Here is a 27,571-nt window from a genome sequence, read left to right on the forward strand (position 1 = left end):
AGTTACTTGCACCCTCTGATTATTATGACCCTCTGATTATTGAAGTATGAGGACGTCTGACAGCCAGACTCTGAATCCAGAAGTCTGAAGGAGATTAGCTTTCAGGTGAAACCGTGGCTGTTTTTCACCTTCAATTATCATTGAGAGGAATGCAGGAATACCTGAGGCCTCTGAGGGAGTGGCGCGCTACGCTAGGCCTCCTTCCTCATCAGGTGATCTGCCTCAGTGCCCATTATCCTGCACACAAGAAAGACAGGAGGAGGAAGGAAGGAAGAAAAGAGGGAAGGACACAAGAAAGGGAGCAAAATAGCAGCAACGGAGAGAGAACTATTAAAATAATATTTGTGATGTAAGCAATAAGCACCGTCAGATACATGGGCCTCAGAAATGGACAGGAATATGTTATTTACTTTGAAACAGAAGAAGCCACCTGTGTCTCAGATGATAGACGCGTGTAAAGAGTGTACATATCAGGGATGAACACAGAAGATCTCCACAATGTTTCAGGAGGAAACCTACCTCCTACTCCACTGTTGCTTTCATGTTTACCTTTCCATGTGATATGATGCATGTTCTACAGAGAGCTAAATAGCCGAGCAGTAAATATAGGCACTTTAGCTGCATTAGCACCCGGACCAGCAGCATTCCACATGTCCTACTGTGGACCAATAGGAGAGGAGGCGTATACCCATAGGTGTCCTTTACACTGGGGACATGTCCCCACCACTTTTTAAAACGGCAACTTTTGTCGTGACGACTTTTTAAAAGTATAACTCGTTATAAGTGTTTTGAAAAATGGTTACAAATGTAATAAACAAGAACACCGGTTTATTCTGCACAAGAGAACATGTTGGGAACAGTTCCGAAGTCCACACTTGATGGGTGTATTCCTGGGGACCCAAGATGTGCAATTTGGACATGTCAGTACACTCGAAATAGGAAATGTAAAAACAAGCATTGCCCCCTCTTTGCAGCAGCGCACGCACTTTCAAATGAACTCATTGAAACTAAATAGAATTGCTCCTTACTCTACTGACTCTGTAATGACCCAACATCAGCAATGTGGTTTGGCTTGTTTTACAGTCCGGTTTACCAACATGTGAGTTTGCAGGTGTGTGAGATCATTGGCTTCCTCAATCCTTTGCCCATGCCACACTCTCTGTATGGTGGTTGCTACGACAATAGTCTGGAGCCTGACACTGTACATATAACACAACACACTTCAAATGAGGAAGTATTCCGCTCACTTTGTTGGAGGCACACAGAGAGATGAACTGTGTGAGTCAAAGGTCATCTTCAGGTGTTTCAGTCTCTCTTCAGAGCAGCAGGCTAACAGGCTGCACATAGTACCAAGACTTTGATTTTTGGACAAACTGGTATGACGAGTGTCTTCGGAGCGTAGTGACAGGACAAAGCTTGTTCAGTTTCACTCAGGTGTTTGGGTTCCACAGCACCTCTGTGGCAATAATCAAAACCAATGTGATTGGCTGTCTATCCCCCCCCCCCCCCCCCCATTCAGAGCAGCCGGTTCAATTGTTCAAACATGTTGAACTGCAAAGTCCAGCCTGAGTCTACACGTCTCCGTCTCCATGATATCTCTAATGGAACACGCAGTGGCTTTCCAGCTGTTTCATGATTTCACACCAGAACATTTGCTATTTGGCATAATGTGGATTTAGAAATCATTTCAGCCGAGCAGAGTCTCTGGTGGAACTTATCAGTGAGAATCAGAGGCTGTATAAAGGTGAACATGACGTGTTCAGACCTCTGTAGTCTCAGTCAGTTGGAACAGGAGGGAAAGCTTTGACAGAGGAGTGGCCAAGCAACACACACACACACACACACACACACACACACATCTATCCTACCTGGGTTGATCAAGCCAACAGTAATTCAACTAGCTGGGTGTGGCCCTCCTGAACATTCTGTGACTCACACACACCAGGCGCGCACACACACACACACACACACACACACACACACACACACACACACACACACACACACACACACACACACACACACACAGAACATAGTTTGACACATATTATTTAGTATACATGGGGAGGTCAGGAAAGCAGGGTGGGGGGTTCTTTCAATTTGACTTGTGAACCCTTGGTGCCCCCCCCCCCCCGCACTGGTGTCACCAGTGTACAGCTACAGGTCAAAGGTTCAAGTCAGACCCTGCAGTGTGTGTGTGTGTGTGTGTGTGTGTGTACAGTGACGTATGTTTGACTCTCTCTGAACGTCACGATGATCTCAGTGATTCAAACCGCTCCATATCCTACCAAGCCACATTATGTGGATACTGCAGATCTTTTATTCTTGTGCTGTAATAATGACTTTTTGACACAAGTGTACTAACCAGTCTTTTTTTTTTAAAGACTACATTTTATATTCACAAACATATCCCTGCCTAGTTTGCAGTCTTTTGTCTTGATGAGTATCCAGGTATGAGTGGGATTGTTTTATCAAAAGCATTCACTGCTAACATTCATGATTCTCTTGTCAAAGAGATTCCTGTTCCAAGAATGCAGGGTTGTTGGTTGTTCCTAGAGTCTCTAAAAGTACAATGGGAGCCAGAGCCTTTTCTTATCAAGCTCCACATTTATGGAATCAGCTTCCAGTTTGTGTTCGGGCGGCAGACACCCTATCCGTTTTTAAACTCAGCTTAAGACCTTCCTTTTTGATAAAGCTAATAGTTAGGGCTGGCTTAAGTTTGCCTGGAATCAGCCCCTAGTTATGCGGCTAAAGGCTTAGAAGGACCTCTTCTCCTCCCCCCCTCTCATCCCATTGCACTCCTATCCCATAAAAGCATGTTACAGTATCTGGGCCTCATCGGGAGTCTCTGTGTCTGTTACCTGGCAGGTTGTCAGCACGAAAGGTTATGTCTGGATCCTGAGTCGTGCCCGTCGCTGTGGTCCTGAGTCGTGCCCGGCGATGTGGTCCTGAGTCGTGCCCGTCGCTGTGGTCCTGAGTCGTGCCCGTCGATGTGGTCCTGAGTCGTGCCCGTCGCTGTGGTCCTGAGTCGTGCCCGTCGCTGTGGTCCTGAGTCGTGCCCGGCGATGTGGTCCTGAGTCGTGCCCGTCGCTGTGGTCCTGAGTCGTGCCCGTCGCTGTGGTCCTGACTGACGATCACCTTACTATCCTTTATTATGCCATTTTATTATTTAGCTGCACCTGGAATATTGTTGGAGGTTGTAGGGAGGCGTGTGGCGCAGTGGGTTAGTGCATTGGTGTTGGGATCAGGGCAGCACAGGTTCAAACCCCACTGCAGTCAGCATGTCGTTGTGTCCCTGGGACACTTCACCCCAAGTTGCTCCTGTGGGGATTGTCCACAGTATTGAGTATGTAAGTCGCTTTGGATAAAAGCGTCTAACAAGTAATCTTGCATCTTCTTTTTATCCTCGGTCCATGGAGAGGGATCTCCCTCTGAGGTTTCTATCACGTGTTTGTCCCCCTCCCCCACAGGCGAGGTCAGTTGTAAGGCCTAGTGTTCTCAACTTGGAGCTTCCAAAGCACAGGTTCAATGCTTATGCTAACAGCATACTTCAGTTATTGGTTCTTCTAAAGAAACATGTTTTAAAACTAATGTCAATTTAAAATAATTTTGAGATAAGATTTAGTTTATTGATCACTATTTGGGAGGAAAAAAAACAGATCACCGTAACAAAATAAAATATTTAACAAAACACAATAATGCATCACTTGCAATCCGGCAAGCTAAATACTTTTCAAGCCACTGTTTATATGCATGTCAGTTTTACATATTTACTATATATGTATATATAACCAATATAAATCACTCAATGAAAATCTATTTTAATCACCGACATCTCTGATCAACTACTGCTTCACACGCTCAAACCCTTCACATTATTTGTCCAACAAGGAATGATGCGTGTGTAACCTGTGGAGCTAACCGTAACCCCCTGAGCCTCACCAGGGACCAGTTGAACCTAAACTCAGAAATTCTATAAAAAGTGTCACTGAAGAGGAACACCATTCCTCCACCCTGACAGTATACCACATGCTTTTTAACATTGGACTTGATTTCCACCAGATTGTTCCAACAATGTCACTTGATAAAGAAAATCAATCCCCAAACCATCCTGCTGGCATTTTCTTTGGAGATGGTTTGTTTGTGAAGGTGCTTGTGTAAAGGAGTTAAAAATGTGAATACATTATAAGTTTGTGAATGTTTAATTCATAAGTTATGAATTTTATTTCTATGAGATTGTTTCGTTTAATATTTTTGAGTTATGTTTCCCGTGGGAACATTTTCCAGTTGCACGTCTTTAGGCGCTTTCACACAGGAGTACTTTTCCCGTTTAGTTCCGATAGTTCCTGGGATTTGCGTTCACACCAAAAAGAGAACTTTTACCCCCTTTGCAGTGCCTGCTAGAGGTGGTACTTTCCTGGGGAGAAAAAAAGTTCAAATTTCTTATTGGCTGGGCGAATTGCAAACCACGCCCCGTAAAACACGTTTTGTGAAGCCGCCATTGTATTTGCTGGCATTGGCATTAGCATTAGCATTAGCCCCGCGCACCAACGGACAGAGAATAACTTATGGCAACACAAAATAAACCATGGGAGCGGTGGAGATGAGGAGGTGTCGGCGCTCTGACGATTTACTCGGAAGGCTTCAGTAGAAGCTGCTGGGAGTCACTCCGGGGACTCCGGGCGGCAGTATACGCCGTGAAGTTGTTTGCGGCCTGCCAGTTAACCCAAAGCAGAAGAAGAAGAAGTGACGTCAGCGGCTTCAGTTGCCTAATCCTCCCTCAGGGAACTTATTCCGGTGTGCCCCCCCCACAGTGATGATGCTGTGACGTGCAACGTGGTTGTTAAAGGACATTATGCGTTTGTTGTCCTCAGGTATGTTTGTATTATATTTGATTACTCAAAAATAATGTTATCTTGGCAATTTCTTAATTATTCTCCAATTCTGTAATATGTATATATACTAACAGTGACGTGAGCAGTGATATGCAACGTGGATGTTAAAGGACATGTGAGGTTGTCCTCAGAATAAATGCCAGAGAACATAGGAGATGCTTCGCTGTCCATTCTTCCACATCCTCTATTGATAACGAGTCACCTGCAGTTGTGACCCATTACACTTGATAATGACATGTGCTTGGAAGTCTGAGTTATGTAATGTTTTTATTGGTATTTTTGGAGAAGACCATTTTACAACAGATTTAATAATAATTCAGAGCTCTAAAGAGAGGGAGAGAGCCAGAGTATCATTCTACCATTGACTGTTGCCATCCGCTGCTTATATTGTAGACAGGCAAACTCCTAATCACCATAGGAAAACAAAAAGAAAACAAGAAAGAAAATCCAACATTTTGATTTTTTTAAACAAAACAATTTTCATGTTGACATTTGCCTGGAAAGGAGGGAGTGAAAAAATTGAGGAGTGAAGAGGGGAGAAGATGCTGAGAGGGTTCCACTGGGAGAGAAAAAAAGAGGGCCAGCTGACTATCTTCTTAACTTCAGTTTCCAAAGAAACCTTACAAAAAGTCAACACTGAAAGAAGGGCAGACAGGGATGGATGGGGTGGGGGGTTCTGGGGCGGGGGCAGGGGGCTACAGCCTCCACATCCAAAAAAAACCTGCTTTTTCATTCTTCCTTTTCTTTCGGAGTGCAGAGTTTTATTATATATACATATGAATATATAGATGACACAGCTGACAAAGGCGTGTGTTAATCTATACATTTCCATTACATAGATAGTTATTATGGAAGGGGACACAGACTTTCTGTTTGTCGCTTGTCCAGGAAGAGAGACTTGTTGGTCCTGGTCACCAACACTGCTGCTCCCTGCTGTGGGCCTCAGAAACCTACAGACAGAGAAACACAGTTAGAACACACACACACACACACTGCAGAGTACAGGATGCTACATTACAGCAGAGTGGAGAGGCTACACAGAGGAGAAGAGTCCAGCTCATACAGTTCAGAACTCTACTCTGCCAAGTCCTGACCAAGGGAGAGTCAAAGGACCCAGAAATGGGCAGATATAAGAGTATAATAATAATACATGTTGTACAGCATGGCATTGTCTGCAATGACAATAAGGCAGAACACTCCGGTGTCTTCACTGAGAGGGACTTTGGCTGTGAGACTCACTTGCTATGATACAGGACTACAACCTGAGCCAACACGGACAAAAACAGGTGAACCGTGTGAGCATTTGCACAAATGATGCAGAATGTGGCACACTGACGACAGAGGAGCCATGTCACGGGGACCCATCAGTAAGAGGAACATCGTGGTGCGACCAGGACGGGCTGTTTGGATAAACCACGTACATTTCACTACTGAATTAGGCATGTTGGAATCAGGTAGTTTAATGGTATAAATGAAACGGACCTGACCATTTTGAATTGTGATCAAACTAATAGAAAGATGGAACAACGCACAAGCTGAGACTACATGTGCTCTGACCCCAGTGGCTCAGTGTTGAATGCATCAGTACACAGAGCATGTTTGAAACACTCCCTTGGGTCAGGACATCAAACACTACGCTCTGATCAACTCCTGCAGTGCCCTGAAAGTGAAGAGCTTTGTTGTATACATTAGAAGGAATATAGCACAACATGGAAGTAAAGCAATATTCTTTTGGTTTACATTTAAAAATGCTAAACATTTATTGTGTGCCTAAATTCAATGAATAAGCAGTAGGTTAAGGTTCTGCCACTTTAAGACACACCCAGGGTGTGTGTGATTCACTCAGGTATGATAGGTGTTCCCTCTGCTCAGCATTTTAAACATTGCATTCCCTCAAACACTAATTCAATACATGTGACAAATGCCTGTTCATTATCATGGACATTGTGAACTGACAGCACTGTCGTGAAAACAAATAAGAATATGGCCTCTTAAGTATGTCAGTAAGTACCAACAGTTTGACGTGGGGATCATTTACCACAGGCTGTTGAGTAATCTTGACATATGGTCATTATTGCTAGGAAATACACTTTTTAAGTGGAGTGAGGCGTGTTGGAACAGCTTCTGATGAGCCGTTTCCTGTCCGCGCCGTGTGACGCTCCATCAGGACAACCGACTGACAGCAAGGAGAGGAGAGCAGCTTCAACAGGCCGTCTGAAAGATCATTCATCTACTTTCCATTATGTGTCTTTGGTTTCCGGACCACTGTCATATTCCTTTCAACTGTTTCAAGGTAGAATTCTGTGGAAGCTAACTGATTACTTTGTGAACGTGAAAGAAAGTAAATAGACAGAAAAAGCAAAAAGTACGCAGCCATGTTAATCAGTTGTGGTTTAGAGCGGCGGTATCTGGGAGCGTATAGGTGTCTCCAATCTGCTTTCATGTCAGATCTGTGAAGGACTTGGTTGTTCTGTGCCAGTGCTGTCACTGCCCGCTTATTGGAAATGCAATATGATTCCATAAAAGAATAGATCATATTATAACTGAAAACAAAACATTACATTTTGTTACAAAAAATGACATGTTACTGAACAGAAACTGAAAAAGGAGAAACAAAGTCAATGTAAGAACGACCTAAGATAATCTAGTACTGACGAGGAGAGCTCCCATCGATGACGCTGTGAAGGGAGGAGGCTACTTTGGAAGTACAAGTCTTATTCATTGAACGTAACTTTATTTCATTGACACTTCTACTTGAAACACCCCGGCATTAAACTCTATTTCCTGTCCCCACAGGATGTTTTTGAGAGACTGGAAATGTGTGCCTAACCTCTCCACTATCAGAGCCCCCCCTCTAGCTCTGTTCCATCACTCTGCAGTGCATCAACATTCTATCTGCAGCCCCTCTGCTGCTGCAGCATCAGTACCGGGGGAGGAGGGGAGTCCCTGGTTTATGGTGTACCAAGTATCCACAGAAATGAAGGGGTGAGACAATTCTTTCAATACCAATTATACCAATACCACCAATACGTGGAACTGACATACTGTACATTTGCATACAAAATACAAATATTAGATGTCAAGTTTGAACAATTAGAATGATAAAAACGTTGCAGCACTTAATTAAATGCATGCTGAAATATATTTTATTTTTTAAAAAGGATAACTTTTAAAAAAGTGTTTTCCAAACTTATTTGATGTTTTGCACACTGCCTTCCCAGGTGTACTATTCCATGTTGCACCACACCACAATGCCCTCAAGAGATATTCCTGCTGGCGGACAGGCTTGTTGAAATTAGTCTCTAAACACTCACTACAACTTTCCTTATGGAGAGTTATTATTATTACAAGTAACTTAATTATTTCATTGTTTCCCCAAGAACACTGCGGGGCGGATTGATGTTGGCCACAAAGGAGAGTGAGAGTGGAGATAGTGACCGTACACCTTCAGTCCAGCCCCGAGGAGCCGATACTCCTTGAGCCTCACCTGCATGACACCAGGTGTGATCAATAATCAGGGTTCCTGCAGGTTTCGCCAACTCAAATGTAAGACTTTTTAAGACCACTTTGAATAGAATTTAAGACCTATTTCACGGCAAGAAAGTACGATGGAAAAATTGCTATGAAAGAAGAAATACGTCCCATAATTACTTACAAAGTAAATGTATTTCAACATACAGTTCAACATAAGAACAATGACTGAACATAACAGCACAGAACTGTGTTGGCGTGTTAGACAAAAAGTGTGTATGTGTGTCTCTGCGCGTGAATGTGTTAGTGTGTGTGTGTGTGACAAGAGCTATCTTCTGAGCTCTGCTGCCTTGGCTACAATCTTTCATCGTTGCTGTTGTATGATTGGTGTTTAGCTGCAGTATCTAGCGTCCACAGCACCTCCACTTTCAGCATTGACATAGACCCACACGTCGCACGGCGGTCCATTATCCCCGATGGCTTCAGACCCGTTCCCCCCACTGGTTTCAACCAAGCACTCTATGTTTTCCAACCAAATACGGTTGAACTGACACTTCCCCATATTTATTTGTGATTCGAAGATACATGGGTTTCTGACTGCCGCTAGCTGAAGCTTGGGGTTGCTAGGTTACTAGCTGGGTGTTCTCAGATAAGGGGTCGGGGGAACTGAAAGGCTATTACCGTACTGGTTACTTTACAGCCCGGACATTTCCCCCAAAACACATTTAGACGCTACCGCTACACAGAAGTACCTTTCAAATCCCATCATTTTTAAGACCTAAATCATAGTGAAGACCTTTCTTATTTATAAAAAAAAACAAAAGAGAAAAAACCATATTTAAGACGTTTTAATGCCTTAAATTCTGATGATCAAATGTAAGACTTTTTAAGACTTGTATTCCATTATTCAGGGTTCTTTATAAGAACCCTGAATAATGTTGCAGTCAAATACACAAGGGTTGAGAGAGGAAGGAAGCGGAAAGAATAGGTCTTTAACAAGCTCCAGTTTAGAGAGGAAATGTTAATAAAGACAGACTGCAGAAGGGTCAGAGGAGGGTCGGGAAGTTGGTCAGCATTAAAACAGTGTGGTAACAAAGAGCCTGTTTTCCAACCCCAACAAAAGGAACAGAATAGCATGGCAACAAAGTTAGTAGTCAAATTCCCCAAGGACGTGCTTGCTTCTGCAAGACAGACCAATTGTATTAAATTGTTTTATTTGGGATGTTCTGTTCTTTAAAAAAGGGGCCTCCTAAAACTTGTAATACTGTTTGGCTTCATTATTCAAAAAGGAATAATTAGCTACTTTTGCTTTTGAGTTCAAATTTTGTGTTTTTACTCTTTTAAAAAATAAATAAAAAGGGCACTGGGGTGTGGGCTAGGATATAAAACAGTATCTAAAGTACTCCCTTTTTACTAAACTGAATATATATATTTATATATATATATATATATATATATATGAGCAATTGGTGTCTGTAATAAACGTCGCTTGGCTGTTTGCTACTAACCTTTCATGTTAGGCTTGGGTTTGTCAGTTTGCTTGCCTGTGGGGGTTTGTGCCTGCTGGCCCTGGCCCCCGGAGGAGGCCCCCTGCTGGGCTGCTTTCTGTTTCAGCATGGTCCAGTCAAACGTGTAGTCATACTGGTGGTTCAGAGTCCTTCAGAAATAAAATAGAAACACAATGCCAGCACAATATTAACAACAGTCAGCTGCTTGAAGGGGAGGAAGTCCTTAAGAATAGCAGGAAGAAAACCAACACATGTATGGTGAAAGAATAGAAACTGTTCTGCACCCAATGAAGCTTCATTTGTTCACTACATAAATCATAGAGCAAAATGATGCATGTATTAGCTGTGACAGCATCATTTTATCCAGCACAAATGATGGACTGATGCTGCCTTTGGTGAATATTTGCCAAATTTGTTTACAATACATTTTGTCCCAAGTGGTCCCGAAGACTGACCTGCATCAAGACATGCCACAGCAAAAATGGCCTTTCCCTTGTGTATGTGTGTTTACCTGAAAAGGATGCGGAACAGTTGGCGCAGGTACATGTAGTCTGGAGCCTCCTCAAAGCGTAAGCCGCGGCAGTAGTTCAGATACATGGCAAACTCAGCTGGGAAACCCTGAAAACATCGAGTCATACATTGAGTTGTGTGAATGTGGAGGAGGAACTTTATCACGCTCCTTGATCGACATGTTCTTACCTTACAGAGGACCTCAACAGGGGTGGACATCTTCTTCTCAGAGATTTTCTCATACTTTTGCTTCTTTGTGGCAGCCTGACAAATAGACACAACATTAACAACGCTCCTAGAGACAGGGTTCATACACTTTTTCACCAATGCTTTTCAATGACTTCTCAATGACCTTTACCTCATTTTCCATGACCAAACAAAAAAGACCACTGAAAATGGATTATTTGAACATGGAACAGGAAAATAAGTTCTGCATATGAAACATGTAGTGCCTATCTAAAACAAATCAAATAGTAGGCTTACTAGCTTCTACACGCTAAAGCAACTGTAGTCAGGGAGGCAAACTCATCAGGTATGAAAAAGGTGACAAGGACCCGAGCCCCCCGACCCCACGGAATATCGGCTTTAAAATGAGGAATAACAGAGGATTTTAGCAGTCAAAACAACTAAAGCAGCAGTGTTAATAATAACAGAAACGCTAAAGAGTCACTTCTAATAGAAATATATAAAAGCATTTATTTTAATTGTGTAGCAGTCAGTTTATAATTTTGGCAGCACTGTTGAGCATTTTGAAAATCTATTGTCATGCCTCTGTGCAAGGCTTAGTCTTTCTATCTTTATGGCATCTGGTGTAAAGTAACTAAATTCATAAACTCAAGTACTATAGCCTACTTGGGTACAATTTTGAGATACTTGTACTTTATTTAAGTATTTCAATGTTTTGCTACTTTGTTCTTCTTCTCCTCTACAGTTCAGAGGTAAATGGTGTACTTTGACTCCACTACATGTATTAATACCTTTAGTTACTTTACAGATGTGGATGAATGATATGAAATCTAATCAAGTGTTGAATCAGACTTTAGTTCCACCTGGAGTAAATCCACCAGCTACCCTGCAGTACACAAAGTCATTCAAACTAGCTGCACCTTTACCAGCTTTGAGAACACTTTCATGATCAATCATTATAAAACATATCATATATATTATTCTGAAATGGACCAATCTGCACAACGACTACTTTTACTGTTGCTACTTTCACTATATTTTGATGAGAATACTTTTCTACTTTTACTTGAGGAACATTTTGAATGCAGTACTTTTACTAACAGAGTATTCCTACACTCTGGTACTTCTACTTTTACTCAAGTACAAGACCTAAGTACTTCTACTTTTACTCAAGTACAAGACCTAAGTACTTCTACTTTTACTCAAGTACAAGACCTGAGTACTTCTACTTTTACTCAAGTACAAGATCTGAGTACTTCTACTTTTAATCAAGTACAAGATCTGAGTATTTCTACTTTTAATCAAGTACAAGATCTGAGTACTTCTACTTTTAATCAAGTACAAGATCTGAGTACTTCTACTTTTAATCAAGTACAAGATCTGAGTACTTCTACTAAAGTACAAGATCTGAGTACTTCTACTTTTACTCAATTACAAGATCTGAGTATTTCTACTTTTAATCAAGTACAAGATCTGAGTACTTCTACTTTTAATCAAGTACAAGATCTGAGTACTTCTACTTTTACTCAAGTACAAGATCTGAGTACTTCTACTAAAGTACAAGATCTGAGTACTTCTACTTTTAATCAAGTACAAGATCTGAGTACTTCTACTAAAGTACAAGATCTGAGTACTTCTACTTTTAATCAAGCACAAGACCTGAGTACTTCTACTTTTAATCAAGTACAAGATCTGAGTATTTCTACTTTTAATCAAGTACAAGATCTGAGTACTTCTACTTTTAATCAAGTACAAGATCTGAGTACTTCTACTTTTACTCAAGTACAAGATCTGAGTACTTCTACTAAAGTACAAGATCTGAGTACTTCTACTTTTAATCAAGTACAAGATCTGAGTACTTCTACTAAAGTACAAGATCTGAGTACTTCTACTTTTACTCTAGTACAAGACCTGAGTACTTCTACTAAAGTACAAGATCTGAGTACTTCTACTAAAGTACAAGATCTGAGTACTTCTACTGTTACTCTAGTACAAGATCTATATTTATACCACCTCTGTTTATAGCCTATGAAAAAAACTATTAGAAAACGAAGGCTAAAGCTAACGTTAGCAGATAGTGACAATGTATGCTAGCTAGCTCAACGATTCCTTAAATGATGTTGCGACAGAAAAACGTTTCAGTTCACATCACGCTCTGCCGCTCTGCTCTGAACACCTGAACGGCCCGTTCTAACAGCTGTTCACCAGCGGCTCAGTCTGTGCCACAGTGACTCCGCACAGTTAACGAACACACCGTAGATAATGTAGCTGACCCGGAGCAGCAGAGTTCAGCCGGCCCGACAGGCAGTAAGACTCGAGCACACAGCTCGCGCTTCATATATTACAAAATAACACCATGCGCGTCATGATGGCACATAACAGCTCGCGACTGCGGATTATTTCGGCGATTAGATAAAATGTAAATTATAATTATATTTGACGCAACTTTAGTTACATTTCCATGACTTTTCCAAAACTTTGGGAAAAATATAGGGTTAGGGAATTTGCATTTTGAATTTCCATGACTTTTCCAGGTTTTCAATGACCGTACGAACCCTGCAGAGACATTCTACGATAAATGCAGTATGAGCTACTATTGCAGCAGAGCAACAATCAGGTTTGCCCCACAGGTCATTGGTTGCTGTTCCTCAGCAAGGCAGGTTTATTTACACAGCACATCTCAAAATAGGTAAGTGCTCTACAAAAACAAAAACACCTGTAGTAACAATTGTGCTCATTGGCATACACATTCTAGAATGGGAATGCTGTGTTGTCCAAATAGCATATTTTCAGTATTCACATTGTATTTCATCACAAGTATAACTGCCCTCTGCACTTCTCTTCTGATCGCACATCAAGTGGACCAGTACCCATATTCACAAAAGACCGTCTAAACCGTGTGACACAAAGAGTTCATGACGCTCATTTACATGTCCAACCAAATAAAGCTAAAGTTGAAAAGGCACCACACAAAAAGACAATCAAAACATTCTGAGAATAGAGGTGAGTATTACTGCCAGTCCATACCTTTAATCCCTGCCACGGCAGACTGGTTCTGTTGAAGTACATCAGCACGTAGCCCAGCGACTCCATGTCATCACGGCGGCTGCATACAGAAATAATGTTAGTTGCTGAGAACATGCATCTTTTCAGAAAAGTAGATTGAGAGTCAAATATGTGCACAGACCTCTGTTCAATGCCCAGATGTGCGTTGATGGAGGCGTAGCGGGCTGTGCCAGTTAGGTTCTTGTCTTCTCTGTAGGGGATGTGCTGCCGTGTTCGGTTGTCTCGGTACTTCTTCGCCAAGCCAAAGTCAATAAGGAACAACTGAGAGAGGGAGAGAACACATGCTGGTTATCCATCACGGACTTCACACTAATGACAATGCAATAGTTCATCAAATATGGAGATGCACTATATTAAATAGGGTCCTTATATTAAAAACAGACAGTCAGCTGAGCCCTGCTTTAAAATATGAATGTTGAAAACTATGACCAACTGCATTGATTGAGGAGATCCGAGTTCCATGCAGAGGGGGAATACGAGTCCCATCAACAAAAACACCTGGCATAGCTTCAGTGTGGTAAGAGAGGCCTGACGCCATGGAGAAACTAGCCACCTGTTTAACTCCTTCTGTATATTCTTTTATATCACTTTTTTAATTTAACCTCTTGATATTTCTTACAAAAAGTATTCATAATGAAGTTACCACAGATGTCGTTATGTTATGAGAGCATATTTTTCTTGTGTTAAATCACGTGTTGTCAATCAAAATGAAACCTCTGTAATTCGTAATGCAATGGCTCATACAATAAAGAACGGGACACATTCGAGTTATTATCGGTGACTATATACAAGTGTAACACCAAAAATAAACATAACCAGTCCAACCTCACCATGCATGAATGTTTACTGCTAATATGAACATCCAGACAACAAGGCTATTAAGGGGTTTACAGGCAAAAACAAATGACCATGTGAAACAAGTAGCAAGACGATCTGTTTCAGCAATACAAGAGTTCAACAGGGCAGAAACTGGCAGACTGTGGGCTCTTTGTGCTGTCCTGTGTAGGCTTATCCATCCAACACGATTTTAAATAAGCCCTATAATCCATATCTTTAGTCGCTCTTTGCCAGAGCTGTCACTTTTGAAACCTACGTGTTGCTGGTGTAATTAAAGTAAAAGAAACACACCTCACCAGGTCAAACTCATTCCATGACCAATGTCACACACCACCCTCCAGGTTTGAGTTTGTTCAGAATGCAGTTTTTGGTCGCTATAGGCCCATAAGATCTCTAAACACTTCAACCTGAATGTAGCCCATACGGAGGTCAGACATGAGGAAGGTTTTATTCATCTTACAAACAAGTCTGTTACTCATTTGAATAGTATTCGCCATTTTGTTTTCAAATGTTTGCAGAGCAGATCTCGAACATTAAGGTATTCTCATACAATCCTGACACCGGGGATTCTATAGACATTCAATCCAAGGACAGAATACATATTGATGTGATAGCCTACACTGAGTAGGGAGGCAGTAAAACCAAAGATTTACAACCCAATCAGGTACAAGGGAAAACGACCATGAGTGACACGGAAGATGACAAATCTATTGTTGTCCAACTATATGCAGTACCATTGGGAAACCGTATTGAAAAGGTGTTTTAAACACACAAGCTTGGAAACTAAGACATTATACTAACCCTTTAAACAACATCTAGAAATTCCTTGTCCATGCTCACTACTACATGCTCCAATCAAAAGTGACTATACCAGACAATCTGAAATAGCAACTTACACAATGTCTCAAGACAAACCGGTCTAGGTCCCCCTCCTCCCCTGATCACCTCAAACACATCAACACACGATCAAATATATTACAATGATCACATTAATCATTATTGATGATGCTAGCAAAACCAGGCTGGCAGTGGAACAAACAAAGGAGGAGTTTTTCTGTAAAGGTTTTTCTTTAACGAGCAAAAGTGACAGTTTAAATCCGACTTTGCAGTAGTCGTGTATCTCCGTGACTTGCATGGAACTTTCACCTTCTTAAAAATAATTGATATTTTAAGGCCGATATGCAAAATGTGGACACATTTTATATAAAAAGGGCCATTTATTTTACTTTGAATATAACAATTGAAGTGATGCATTTGACTTTGTGGTATAGGTGTCTTATAACATTGTTATTTGCAGAGCTTTTCTGTCCATCCTTTTGGAGTGGAAGCATCCTGCTTATGCATTGAACCCTCTGCTTGCCAATTAAACATCAGTTCTGGGAGAAACAGGGTTGAGTCAAACGGTCTGCAATCTAATGATACAAGGATCAGGTTCAATCAAGCTCAATCCTTCCTCAAATCTGAGATTAGGCTTGAATGACTATATATAGCCAATCATTGCACTCGACTTGAAGATCCTTTCAATACTATCACGAACAACACATTACAGAGACAACAGGAAGCCATTTGAGCAATGATTCAAGGGACTGGGACCATATATTATGACAAATAAAAACAGTAGCTACTCCCTAGGCCAAGCTAGGAAATGTTGTTTCCTTCTCCCACTGTAATGAAGTGAATACTGGGTGGGAGTACATACATTGGGTATTATGAGTGTAATATGGGTGCTGGTGGTCTGACTCACTCTAAACCTGTGTATTTAGGTATGATTGCAAAGCAAACAACTGCTGTAGTGAGGCAGCTGGTGTTGTGGTAAAGGTCACACCTGGTTTAATCCTGAGAAAGGTGGGTCCTGAGAGGAGCTAACAGCCAAGCTTCTTTTCCTCTTCCCCACTGACGAGTCTAAACACTAGGGCAGACAGTAGAGGGGCAGGGGTCAAAATCACAGCCTCTATCCACCTTCAGTCACAGTAAGCATGAGTACAACAGGCACTTCTGGTTGCACCCACATGGTTTTCTCCCATTGATACAACTAACAGTGTCCTGTACAGCTAGGATAGGCTGGAACTACATAGGCAAACAAATCCAGTTTAAAGCTTTGTGGTACAGATGTGATCAGTCAGGCCATCAGTCTAGAAGAAACCACATGACTTGATTTCTTCTGTCAGGACAACCACAGTAAGATCAACCCTGTACAACAAGCCATTAGTGTCTCTGGAAACATGGAGATAACTTCAATATTATGTCTGACAGTGACTATAAACGCCAGTGCAGACAGGCAACACCATGGCTTAGAAAAAGACCTGGGGAGCGAGGGGGTTTGGGCAGAAGATTGTAAAGGGCCCATGGTAGTCCATCTTCCACCAATTCACCCTGGAGAGTGAAGTGGATATCATCTGAACCAAGACGTTCACAGGACAACAGTAACATGGGGAGTTGTTGTCTCTTCAATCATACGCAGCTAAACAGATATTGAGGTTAGGTCTGTACTAGAGTTGAGTTAGTATTGGAAAAAAGTGTATGGTGAGCCAGCTATTAATTGTGACATTAAATAGTTACCTATATCGCATTAAGATGCATCTAAAGAACTTTTTCTGATCAACTTTTTTAGATCAAACATCTCCAACTCTTTCTTATCCGTCACTATGTTGGACGAAAGTTCCAGGCATATGGTTAGCTGTCATATTGTGATATTTTTCGCAGCAAGGCATTTAAGAAAAGTATTTTCACTCATATTCTGTGCTGGAGCACAATTTACTACTAACATTAATTTAGGTATCGTGAAACAACTGTATCCAAACAGCAGCAGCCCCTGCTCTACAAAGACAAGCTTGTACTCCACATTAGTACTTTTCTTTACCAAACAAAACAAAACCGTTTTGGTCCTAGCACTGGTCTGGGGCACGGTCGATCAGTTTTAAGAGACAACATGAACCAGTTTGACACTGCAAGCACGTGACTCAAGTCATAGTCAGCCATAGACTAACCTGAACCAGATGTGTTCATGATACAATCAAAGTATACGAGTAAATGTTATCGTACAAAAAGTGCTCAATCAATATATAACATTAAACTATTAAACACATGACATGGTAATGAACAGCATCACTTGGTCCTAAGCACATCATTATCAGCACTAGCACATGTTGACATTAATTATTTTACCACTAGTTTATCAGCTGAAGCTACAGACTTGTTTCGTAAATCTATTCTGCAAAATCTCTTTTCAAAGACTCAAAAAATCAAGTACATTACAATGCACAAGCGGGAAATCATCCTCCTGTATCATTTGTAGAGTAATCAATAGTCTAACTGGTTGATGGATGAGATACAATGCCAACAGTACTGTGTGGGTACGGAGGGTTACAATTCCACACTGCCTTTGAAACAGGAAACAGAAAAGAAACTGCACAAGCTAGGGAAGATTGCAAGCACAATTCCTGTGTGTGTTTTTGTTCAGGTACTTCATACAGATCTGTCTCCCGCCCACCTGCAAGAAGAGAGAACATTCCTGCCAGAATTCTGAAATGTTAACGGCAACATTGGACATAAAAAAAGCAGCATCAGATATTTATTGCTAATCAAACCAAACCATTAGCGGACTGTACTGCTCCCTAAAAAAAAGACACCTTGTTTAATTTCTAAGAGCTAATGCTCCCAAAACATCATGGCCTTCAAATGCTTAAATTGTCTATATATTATTAGATTCTTATTGGGTTTTTTGGTCTGGAGTCCCGATTTCCCAATGTTCACTACTGTAGAAAACTGGGTTTCATCAGGTTTCTTCTGATTTCAGGCATCAACCTGGTACAGAAGTATTAGATCTAGTTACATCCTTTGAACAGAAACACAAAGCTGTCAAAGAAAAACGACCAGCAACAACATCCTGATGCTTTGCATGGCCTCAGGTCTAATGTGAACCGTCCCTTGAACACACAGCAAGCTCCGATTTGCTTTAAGATGAACTTCCCTCTACTGTACAACAAAATAAGAGGGAATGTACTTTCTTCTACCCAACTGTAATGTTAACCATCTGTCAAATGTGAACAGAATAATCGTAATTATTCTGTTAATGTATATTTTTTAGACCAAAGTTTTTCACTTTGGTCTAAACCCTCCCTCACAAGAAATGAACATTTGTAGCAAGGTAAAGCAGGACAAATCAGAGAAGGTGTGCAGCAGAGTTCACATCATGTGAAAGTTGCTACAACACACATGCCATTCTTTAACTCTACCAGATGTTAGGGCTGCTCAATTAATCGCAATTACGATTATGGCTTGCAACGATTACGAAAACAACGTAATCGAAATAAAACGAGTTCAGAGTAATCAAATGGTAAAAACATACTGTTAAAAAATAAATGTCTCCAATAAATTGATGTTTTCAAAGTAAATGGATAATCGTTTTTAATAATCGTGATATCAATTATTGACCCAAATAATCGAGATTATGATTTTTGACATAATCGAGCAGCCCTACCAGACGTTGCCTGTCTGCAAGGGCTCCATATAATACGAACAGAATCATCTAATTTCAGGCAACTATGAATACATACCTCACACCAGAAGAACAAATGACATCACAAAATGACAGAAAGAAAATGAAATGCAACTTTTATGTATTTTATGTAGGTTTTATAATTTCGCCGTCTGAATGACTTTAAAGTTACATCAGACTGCCCTCAGTCAGTGTGCTAGTCCTTCAAAATGAAGGTATGTCAATATTAAAAACAGTAATGCAACACCTTCCAGTCACCGAGCAACACAAACACCGGAAACTGCCATCAGTGCATCTCACCTTATTGTCGATGGTGGTAAATGGGGCTTACCACCATGCCGATGAATCGGTTCATCCCTAGTTATAAACATCTTACAATAATAGGGATTTATGGAGGCATTTAGTGTGGAACGGCTTAAAGAGTCATTCTACCCAAATAACATCTATTTTCTTAGTTGGAGCACTATCAATCAAATACTAACAATACAAATGTTCACATGAACAAATGGATGCAATTAAATGATCATTTACACTAGGAGACTGCTGTCAATTCTCTGACGCCTGCTTTTGGGTTAATACATTTGCCATGCAAACCTTCATTTAGCTTTACACATCTACAATTGACGGCTGAATGTTAAAATAGAACTATGTCCCTTTAATGACATTGTTTCGGTAGTTGTTAGCTTGAAAACATAAAGTTCCATCTAATAATACATTACATTTCTATAGCGCTTTTCCTGGTGCTAAATGCTAAGCTAGGTGGAATAAGGGCGAGGGGTTAGTGGATTAGGAGTTGAAGGCAAGAGTGGCTTCTGACTTGGGTGGGGAGGGAGTTCCAGAGTGAGGGGGAGGCCCCTGCAATCTAAAAACGAATTCTACTTGGTTCCAATCTATCAAAGTTCTACCGGCAAAGCACCAATCATGCACCTTTACAACTCAAATGAGCTCCGTTTCACCTCTGTGCTGGGGCTAGTGTTGGTTTGCAGATGGTGTATCTTGCCAACCTCTCAAGAACCCATTTACTTTCCATCAACTAAAGCCCAATAGTTGCAACGTCATGACTTCACCACTAAGCTCTTTTTACCACCATCAAGGAGCACCTGCGTTACATGACGAAACATTAGCGACAGACCACTCTAGGGATTGGTAATGCCGTTAAACCATTAGCCACTTATTTGATCTTGTCGCTACAACTATATTCGGCTCTTGTCATACTCCCCATGAACGGTTACTTACATAAATCCTACCCCATCTTCTGACGTAAGCCTCTAGGCTCTCTTGTCAGAGTTAAATCATTTTTTAAGGCCAGAATTCAGCGTCACTGCCGTGGAAACACGTAAAACAGGTTTGCAAACAGGCTTTAGCTCTGAACCATCCCTGAAAGAAAAGGGTTTCAGCGTTCAGAGTGTAAGGAAGATTCAAAATGAGGTTGAACTGCTACAGAGCTGTGGTTAAACGTGCTGAAAAGTTCATGAAATTGTGTGATATTTTACCTTTCAATACCCCAACTCATTTTATTTATACATTTATTCAGACATTGTAAATAAGCTCCTGACAGATGCAAGTTGAGTTGTTTGAAAAGAGAAAAATATGTTTTGGTTTAGATTAAAGACAAGTAGGTTGCTAATGTTAATTACAAAGCTCTTGCAAATGTTTGTAAGCAATAATGCCATTATTAGTGGTTCAAAGATCATAAAACATTGTTGTTCTACTAACTAATTGCTTAACATTTTTAAAACCCTAAGTAAACTATCTACTACTGTTGATTGCGTCTGTAGAGCTCCTAACTTTACAAACATTAACCGATGATAGAGAATACATTCAAATGTAAGACTGATAGCAATAAGACATTTGTGAGAACAAAAAGTGTGAAATATGGAAGCAGAAAGAGACAAGTCGAATAGTTAGAATAGCAGCAAGATGGACAGCAGCAAACAAAGAAGGAACAAAGCCTCAAATAAAAGACAAAAAGCATCAGAAGAAATGTCAATGTAATTGTTTGAATTGCATTGTTAGTTCAACTTAAGCCTGGCTTGAACACTTTGATTCCACTTGTGCCTAAAATAAAACATGTTACTAAATGGTTTTCCATAACCCAGTATTACTCTACTAAACAAACACTAGTTATCATTTGTGCCTTAAGGCGAGACACCCCAGGTGAATAGGGTCTTTGTTAACTTAAAGGTATCAGCTAGACATTTCTCCAGTTAATTACTTACAATAAGGCAATTGTCTTTTGTATTACAAGTTTTTCTGAAATAGCATGTTTAAATATGCAAATAACCATTATCTCATTAAATATGCACATATTTTAACACATTTCAGGAACCGAAATCTGAACTTTGGATAAAGCCAGGTTCAAAATTCTTGTTTCATTTTGTAGTCATATTAGTATCTAAGGCTTTTACAGAAGGGATATTGGATATCTCTTTTTATCATTCCATAAATCAGAAAATACTGTCAACAGCCCTACAATATCAATTTGCCATGTTTTTAGGTATACAATGTTGTATAATTCAGGCTATGAATTATATATGAACAAACCCTTCTGTAAAAGCCTTCATAATATTGATGGGAATATAACTGGAAGGTTTGGTGTATGTACGTGCTACTGAAGTTGACATTTCGAACTCAGAGTAGGAGAAAAAACTCATTTGGAGAAAGCAACCTTTAAAGATTGCTGTGAGGCGCTAGCTAAACCCTCCTGTCCTTTGGATGACAGCTTGCGCCTCAACGTACTCCGTGAAGGTAAGACCCCTTTGTGCTTTCACGATTGGTTGCTGATACAAAGGAAATGACCATATTTGGATCCGATGAGATTGTGCAGGAGAGACGGAGCTTTCCAGCGATACCTCTGTTGACATGGTGCACACAGCGGTCGCGGTACTTTATGTTACGTTAGAATGCTAACTTTTGGTGAATTTAGGAGAAATCTACAGACGCAAATAGACAAACTATAGTAAAATAAACACTTAAGTGTATTTTGTACGTTTTCCTTCCAAAAGCCTGAAAGAAAACATGTTAGAATCAAAATAGCACAACATCTCAAAATTGATCAGTGCTTGAAAAACAATGTTTTTGCCTGCCGTGTCTCGCCTTAAGGTACAGAAACTAGAAGTTTAATAATGATATTAACAATAGGTTAACAAAGATTTGGTTAATAATACATTGACAAAAATAAATAAACAGCTGTGTGTAGCTTAAAGGTTTTACCTCAAGTTGATATGTTTGTTAAAGCTAGCCTGACAAAAACATAAGCTAAAGCCATCTTTGAAAGTTTCAAACAATACCATTAATTTGTATGCACAAATTAACTTTTCAAAATTATTATTAATCATTTTTGTTATTCAAAATATCATGTGGTTTCATTTCAATCATAATAATCAAATATCCTTTGACCAATGATTTTGTTTTTAAATATGTCAAGAAATCACAATTTTGGGACTTTTTCTGGAATGATTGCAGAAGACCGCAGAAAGAGAAGTGTAAAATGAAAATGCCCGTGTTCCATCTGAGGAAACAGCTTCCACAGAGGAAAGCCCAGACAGAGTTTTAAAAGATGAAGAGACACTCAGCCTAAGAGAAGACTTTAAGACAAAGACAGGCAAGAAACTTTCAGCCGAGAGAGAGCCAACTCAGGGCTCGACATTATAAATGGCCCGCTGGCCCGGAAGCATTATTTAGATACCCCGGGCCAGCATAACGTACTTTCCACTTGCCCGCTAGGGCCACTAAAAATATTGCTTTAAAAAAAAAAAAATGGTCCTGTGGTATTGGTATTTTGACTAGCAATTTTGTTAAATTGTTTCGTTTATTAACGCTACACCATAGCGTTTCGTGAGGGTTGTCATTGTTGGGTGAAAAGCTGTTTGCTGCAGATCACAGCAAAACAGCTGTTTGTGAATGAGCAGGCTCCCATGAGCGGGAGCTCACTACAGACTTTAGCGCCACCTAACCTTTCGCCAAAATGTTTTTAATACCAGCGGTAACCGCAGGGCTCTCGACTAACTTTTTTCCCCATCCTCCCGGAACCGTCCCGAAATACAATCTAAGCCGTCCCAAAATTAATGTGGACCGTCCCGAATTTAAAATGTTAGTTTTTCTACATTATCATTAGTTAAAATCATTCAAAGTGACCTTTAACATAAATAAAATATCATACAAATCATTAGATGATAATTCATCAACCTTTTTAATTGAGTAAATCATTCAATCACATAAACAAAGGCCACATATATTTAAACAAACACACAAACGAGAAAATTACTCTAATATTGAATCCAATCAAGTCCCATCCAATTAACAAAAAAATCCAACACTGTCCTGAAGACAGAACCCAGAGTAACCACTGACCAGGATGACAGTCTGTAACACAGTCAGGAGACCTTTACAAACGGCCCCGCCCCCTCGCACACAGACGGGAGAGAGAGATCTCGTCTTAATTGGAAAGCTCGAAAATACATCATAGACGCATGTTGTAGTCTTATTGCATATTAGAAACGGAGTTGGCGAAACTAAAACTGCGATATAATGTGTATGTAGCAATAATACATATGACATATTTTTTAAATGTCTCCAGTACCGATTAAAAGTCCGATAACGTCGGAGCTTAACGTTACCACTGTCTTTAATAATTCCGCCCCGGGGCCCGTTTAACACCGGGGCTCTGTACCCATCCCTACATGGGGAGAGGCGCAGCATATTGCTAAGGACTGAATACGATGGAGGGTTCTCTTCTCATCCTTATTACCCATAGGGGATGAAGAGGAGTAAGTAAATAAAGAGGCCGGCGCTCCAGGGTCTGGTTCTGCTGTGCGTTTTTGTGATGCAACGGTAAAACATTTCAGAATTCCTCCACGGGATGCCATTGTACATCACTCAACTCGCGAAATACATACACTCAGTAGGCTACATAGCTAGACCCGCAAATTTGCAGGCCAGGAATTCGCGGGCACAGCCAGCTGGGCGGCTGGCTGACAGCGGCAGAGCTGTAGCTACATGTGTGTGTATTTCGCGGGTTTCTAAATGTTTTGTGCTTGTGTGTTTATCATGGTGTTTATGTTGACAAGGAGGTTTAATAACTGTGTGCTACACAAAACGTGCAGTCGGTTTCATTTTCATCGCTGTTTGTAGTAGAGTTAGCAGGGTATTTTTATTTGAACTCTCGTCCCAAAATTATTTTTTATCCTCCCCGACACTATTTTTGCCGGCCCCGGGACGACGGGACGTCCTTAAGCTCGAGCCCTGGGTAACCGGCCAAGCGCCGGGAAAAAAACAATCTTCAAATAAAAGAAAGTCACTGGAGGAGTTAAAAGAAGAGTGACAGGGAGTATGAGAAGAAGAGGGAGAGAACGTTTCAGCCACGCTGGCTTGATCGATGGAGTTGGCTTCTATAGAGTGGTGCAGTGACGCGTCCTAAAACCCTTTTATAATTTTCGATTAGAAAATTATGAAAGTAGGATAGACATGTGGATATTATCCGGCTGAACAAAACGTGCATTTGTCAAACAGGTTTGTTTTCCACAGACCTTATTTCCAGCTATTTTCCAAAATCCTATGGAGAAATCCCATGCTGGGAACCAGCAGCTTACTTCCTGGTTTTAGGACGCATCACTGGCTGCACCTCTCTATATGATGCCAATATAAACAAGGTCTTCTGTCGGCTCTGTACATCAATGCCGACCTATGCTGACAAGTAAGTGAAGAGTAGAAAATATAAAGGTATTGGCTATAGGGAAATGTCCCAGCAGTTTAGGATAAAGAAGGTTCTAATCTAATCTATTACATTTCTAACTCCTGATGACAGGAAGGCAGAAAGCACAATATACTAATACTCATAATAATAGCAGACATTTTTTAACAATGACAATATAATTATTTTAATAAACCAAATATGAACAATTGAGGAAAATGAGGAAGAACTGATGATTAAAATGTTGTAGTACAAGTAGTAATGTAGTTTGTGCATACATTACTATTGCAACAAATGTGTTAATTTTCTTCATTATTAGTCGATTTCTTTTGTACGAATGCTCCGGGCCAGTGGTTACAATGGTGGGGCCAGTGACAATACAAGTCCACCGGCCAAAATGTTACCCTTAATGTCTACCCCTGCAACTTAGAAATTATTTTGTACTGGAGATCAAAATTGTCACCTTTTGGCAACAAAAAAAAAAAGGAGAATTCTAACAAAGTCCATGCACAGTTCACAACAGAGGTGGAACAATTTATCTCCACGTCTATACAGACGTAAAACATTTTTTAAATGTTACCGACATGTTTTAAAATTTGAAAAGTTGAAAACATTTCTTTGTTTATCTGTCTCCTAAATTATTGCATTTACTTTATTTAATTAGAAAAATATATCACATTTTCTGCATTAAATATGAATCACTGATGTTTTAAGCCTAAGCAAAGTGTGTTTTTTTAGGGTGATTTAAAGTAAAAAATAAGCCAGTCAACTACATTTAAGGAGGCAACGGCAATAATTAAACAAAAACATGAGATAACTTTATAAAATCTCTAATGGCGCATTTCCACTGCAGCGCGTAACACGGTTTAAGCGTGCCGTGCCGAACCCGGCCCGTTTTTTGTTGCTTTTCCACTAGGGGTAGTTCCGGCTCAGGGCTACTTTTTCACCTTTTTTCTGGCCCTCCAAAATCGAGGTTCTTACCGGGCCAACAACCGGGCTGAATATGCTAAACTAGTGACGTAAACACTCTCGACTGCTGATTGGTCGGAGAGAATTGCTGGCAAGGGGGCTACAACTACAACAAAATGAACATATTTGACCGTGAATTAATTGTAATACACGTTTCAAAATGATGCCGAAGTAACAACATACTGATTAGTAAAAACCATGAATTAATGCTTTGACAAGTCGGCAGGCGAACAACCTTTTAAAATGTGTGTTTTCTGAATGGTGATCGGCTGAGGTTGTTGAGATTACAGAACTCCTTTATTGCCATCAAATCTCAGGATATGAACAGCAGATGTATAAATAGTTGCATCGTCTATTCTCTTTTAAGATTATTTTACAAATGTAGCTGAGCCAAGAACAGGGAATGTTGCTTAGAGTATACATATATATCAATAAATAAACAAATGACCAGCCAGATCTTACCTTGTTACAATGACGGCCAATGCCCATGAGAAAGTTGTCTGGTTTGATATCTCTGTGGATGAAGTTCTTTGTGTGTACATACTCAATTCTGCTGATCATCTGAAGAGGAAAACAATGCCATAGTTAAATATTTCACATCCTCATTTAAACAAATTAACATTTTAATGAAAGGGTCAAATCAATTCCACTTGTTAACAAAAACATGTATCTTCAGTAATGTAAAACAGACCGCAGACAAATGTTGGCTAATTAAAGTCAGAGGGAATTTGTTTGTGTGTGTTATAGCAGGAAAACACTGGTTTAACTAAGAACAATCATTTAAGTATTACAGTAAACCAAACCAATGAGGTAGCCTAAATTGCATCATGAACAATGCCCCATTTATGTTATTAAATGTTAAAAAGTCTGCCGTGTTAACCAGCCTTTCGACTATGGGAGGGACTAGAGGTCCCACAGGAACCCAAAGCAGAGATCATGCTTACTCTTTACACACAGACAAAGCTATTCTACACATTCTAACAGAGAGGCTAACCTCTCCATTACTCGTTCAAACCATGATTCAGCCGCAATGCTGCTGTAGAAGATTACACAGAGGTAGATCTGGGTGCGTGGAGCTACCTGGTCTGCCAGCATAAGGACCGTCTTCATGGTGAAGCGGCGAGAGCAGAAGTTGAAGAGGTCCTCCAGACTGGGCCCAAGCAGGTCCATCACTAGGACATTGTAGTCCTTCTCTTGGCCATACCACCTGGAGAAACAATGGTGATGTTATGAGGGGGGCAGAGGGTCTGGGGTTGATCTGAATCAATAACATGTCTGAACTAACTCCACAGGTTGACCAGATCTGATAATTCTCAGCTTTCTTAAGATGTAACATATTTCTTAAGATCTTATATTTTGAAGGTTACATTTAAGGTTCTTGCGTCTCCATGTGTTGTGCTGCAAGAAAGCACCGGGAAAATAATATTTGCAATTCACACATACGTACACGCGCTTTTTTTAATAGGCTCAAGTCCACTGTTGTCAACGTACATGAGCCTTATGTTCTGATGGCAGCAGGACACTAAGGTTGTACCTCAAGCAAAAAGTAGCTTTTTTTAAGAGGCTATGATTCGCCATGGTGACCAGACGACGTCTCCTTCAAGAAGCAGAATATGAAACAATATCTGAGGTACTGATATGTGTAGATTTCTGACGGTTATACAGTAGCAGCAGCTGTCGTTTCTGACAGATATAATGAAGGCAACAAGTTCTTCCTCTGCCTCCCCGTTACTTTCCTCACTCGTCTCTCCCTCTTTCAGCCATCAGACTGCCAGCTCAAACCCATGGGCTTTACACAACAACCGTGACTTCTACACTGGGGCGGGACATCTAGAGCGGTTCGCCTTCATCTGATTGGCCAAATATATACATGCAGAGCATGAATACATGGCACATGCAATAGGCTACCATTTATTGCAGTTCAAGCAATCTTTGCAAT

At 40.5% G+C, this 27,571-nt stretch overlaps 1 protein-coding gene across 4 annotated transcripts in view; it reads right to left on the reverse strand.

Annotated features, from left to right (window-relative positions):
- Nucleotides 1-5,143: 5,143 nt before the first annotated feature.
- Nucleotides 5,144-27,571, reverse strand: part of csnk1a1 (casein kinase 1, alpha 1) — a 29,532-nt gene continuing 7,104 nt past the window's right edge. The window contains exons 3-11 of one of the 4 annotated variants that reach the window (XM_034240048.1): nt 26,713-26,839; nt 26,095-26,193; nt 16,299-16,382; nt 13,758-13,897; nt 13,598-13,676; nt 10,574-10,648; nt 10,386-10,492; nt 9,911-10,023; nt 5,144-5,845 (exon numbers count right to left, since the gene is read on the reverse strand). In XM_034240048.1, the coding sequence (XP_034095939.1) occupies nt 5,838-5,845; nt 9,911-10,023; nt 10,386-10,492; nt 10,574-10,648; nt 13,598-13,676; nt 13,758-13,897; nt 16,299-16,382; nt 26,095-26,193; nt 26,713-26,839 (832 nt within the window). In that variant the 3' untranslated portion in view covers nt 5,144-5,837. Of the gene's footprint in view, nt 5,846-9,869; nt 10,024-10,385; nt 10,493-10,573; nt 10,649-13,597; nt 13,677-13,757; nt 13,898-16,298; nt 16,383-26,094; nt 26,194-26,712; nt 26,840-27,571 lie in introns of those variants that run through there. The other 3 variants (XM_034240046.1, XM_034240049.1, XM_034240047.1) reach the window with 3 other exon arrangements.

This window comes from Gymnodraco acuticeps, unplaced genomic scaffold (genome assembly GCF_902827175.1).
Source record: "Gymnodraco acuticeps unplaced genomic scaffold, fGymAcu1.1, whole genome shotgun sequence".
Lineage (NCBI taxonomy): Eukaryota > Metazoa > Chordata > Actinopteri > Perciformes > Bathydraconidae > Gymnodraco > Gymnodraco acuticeps.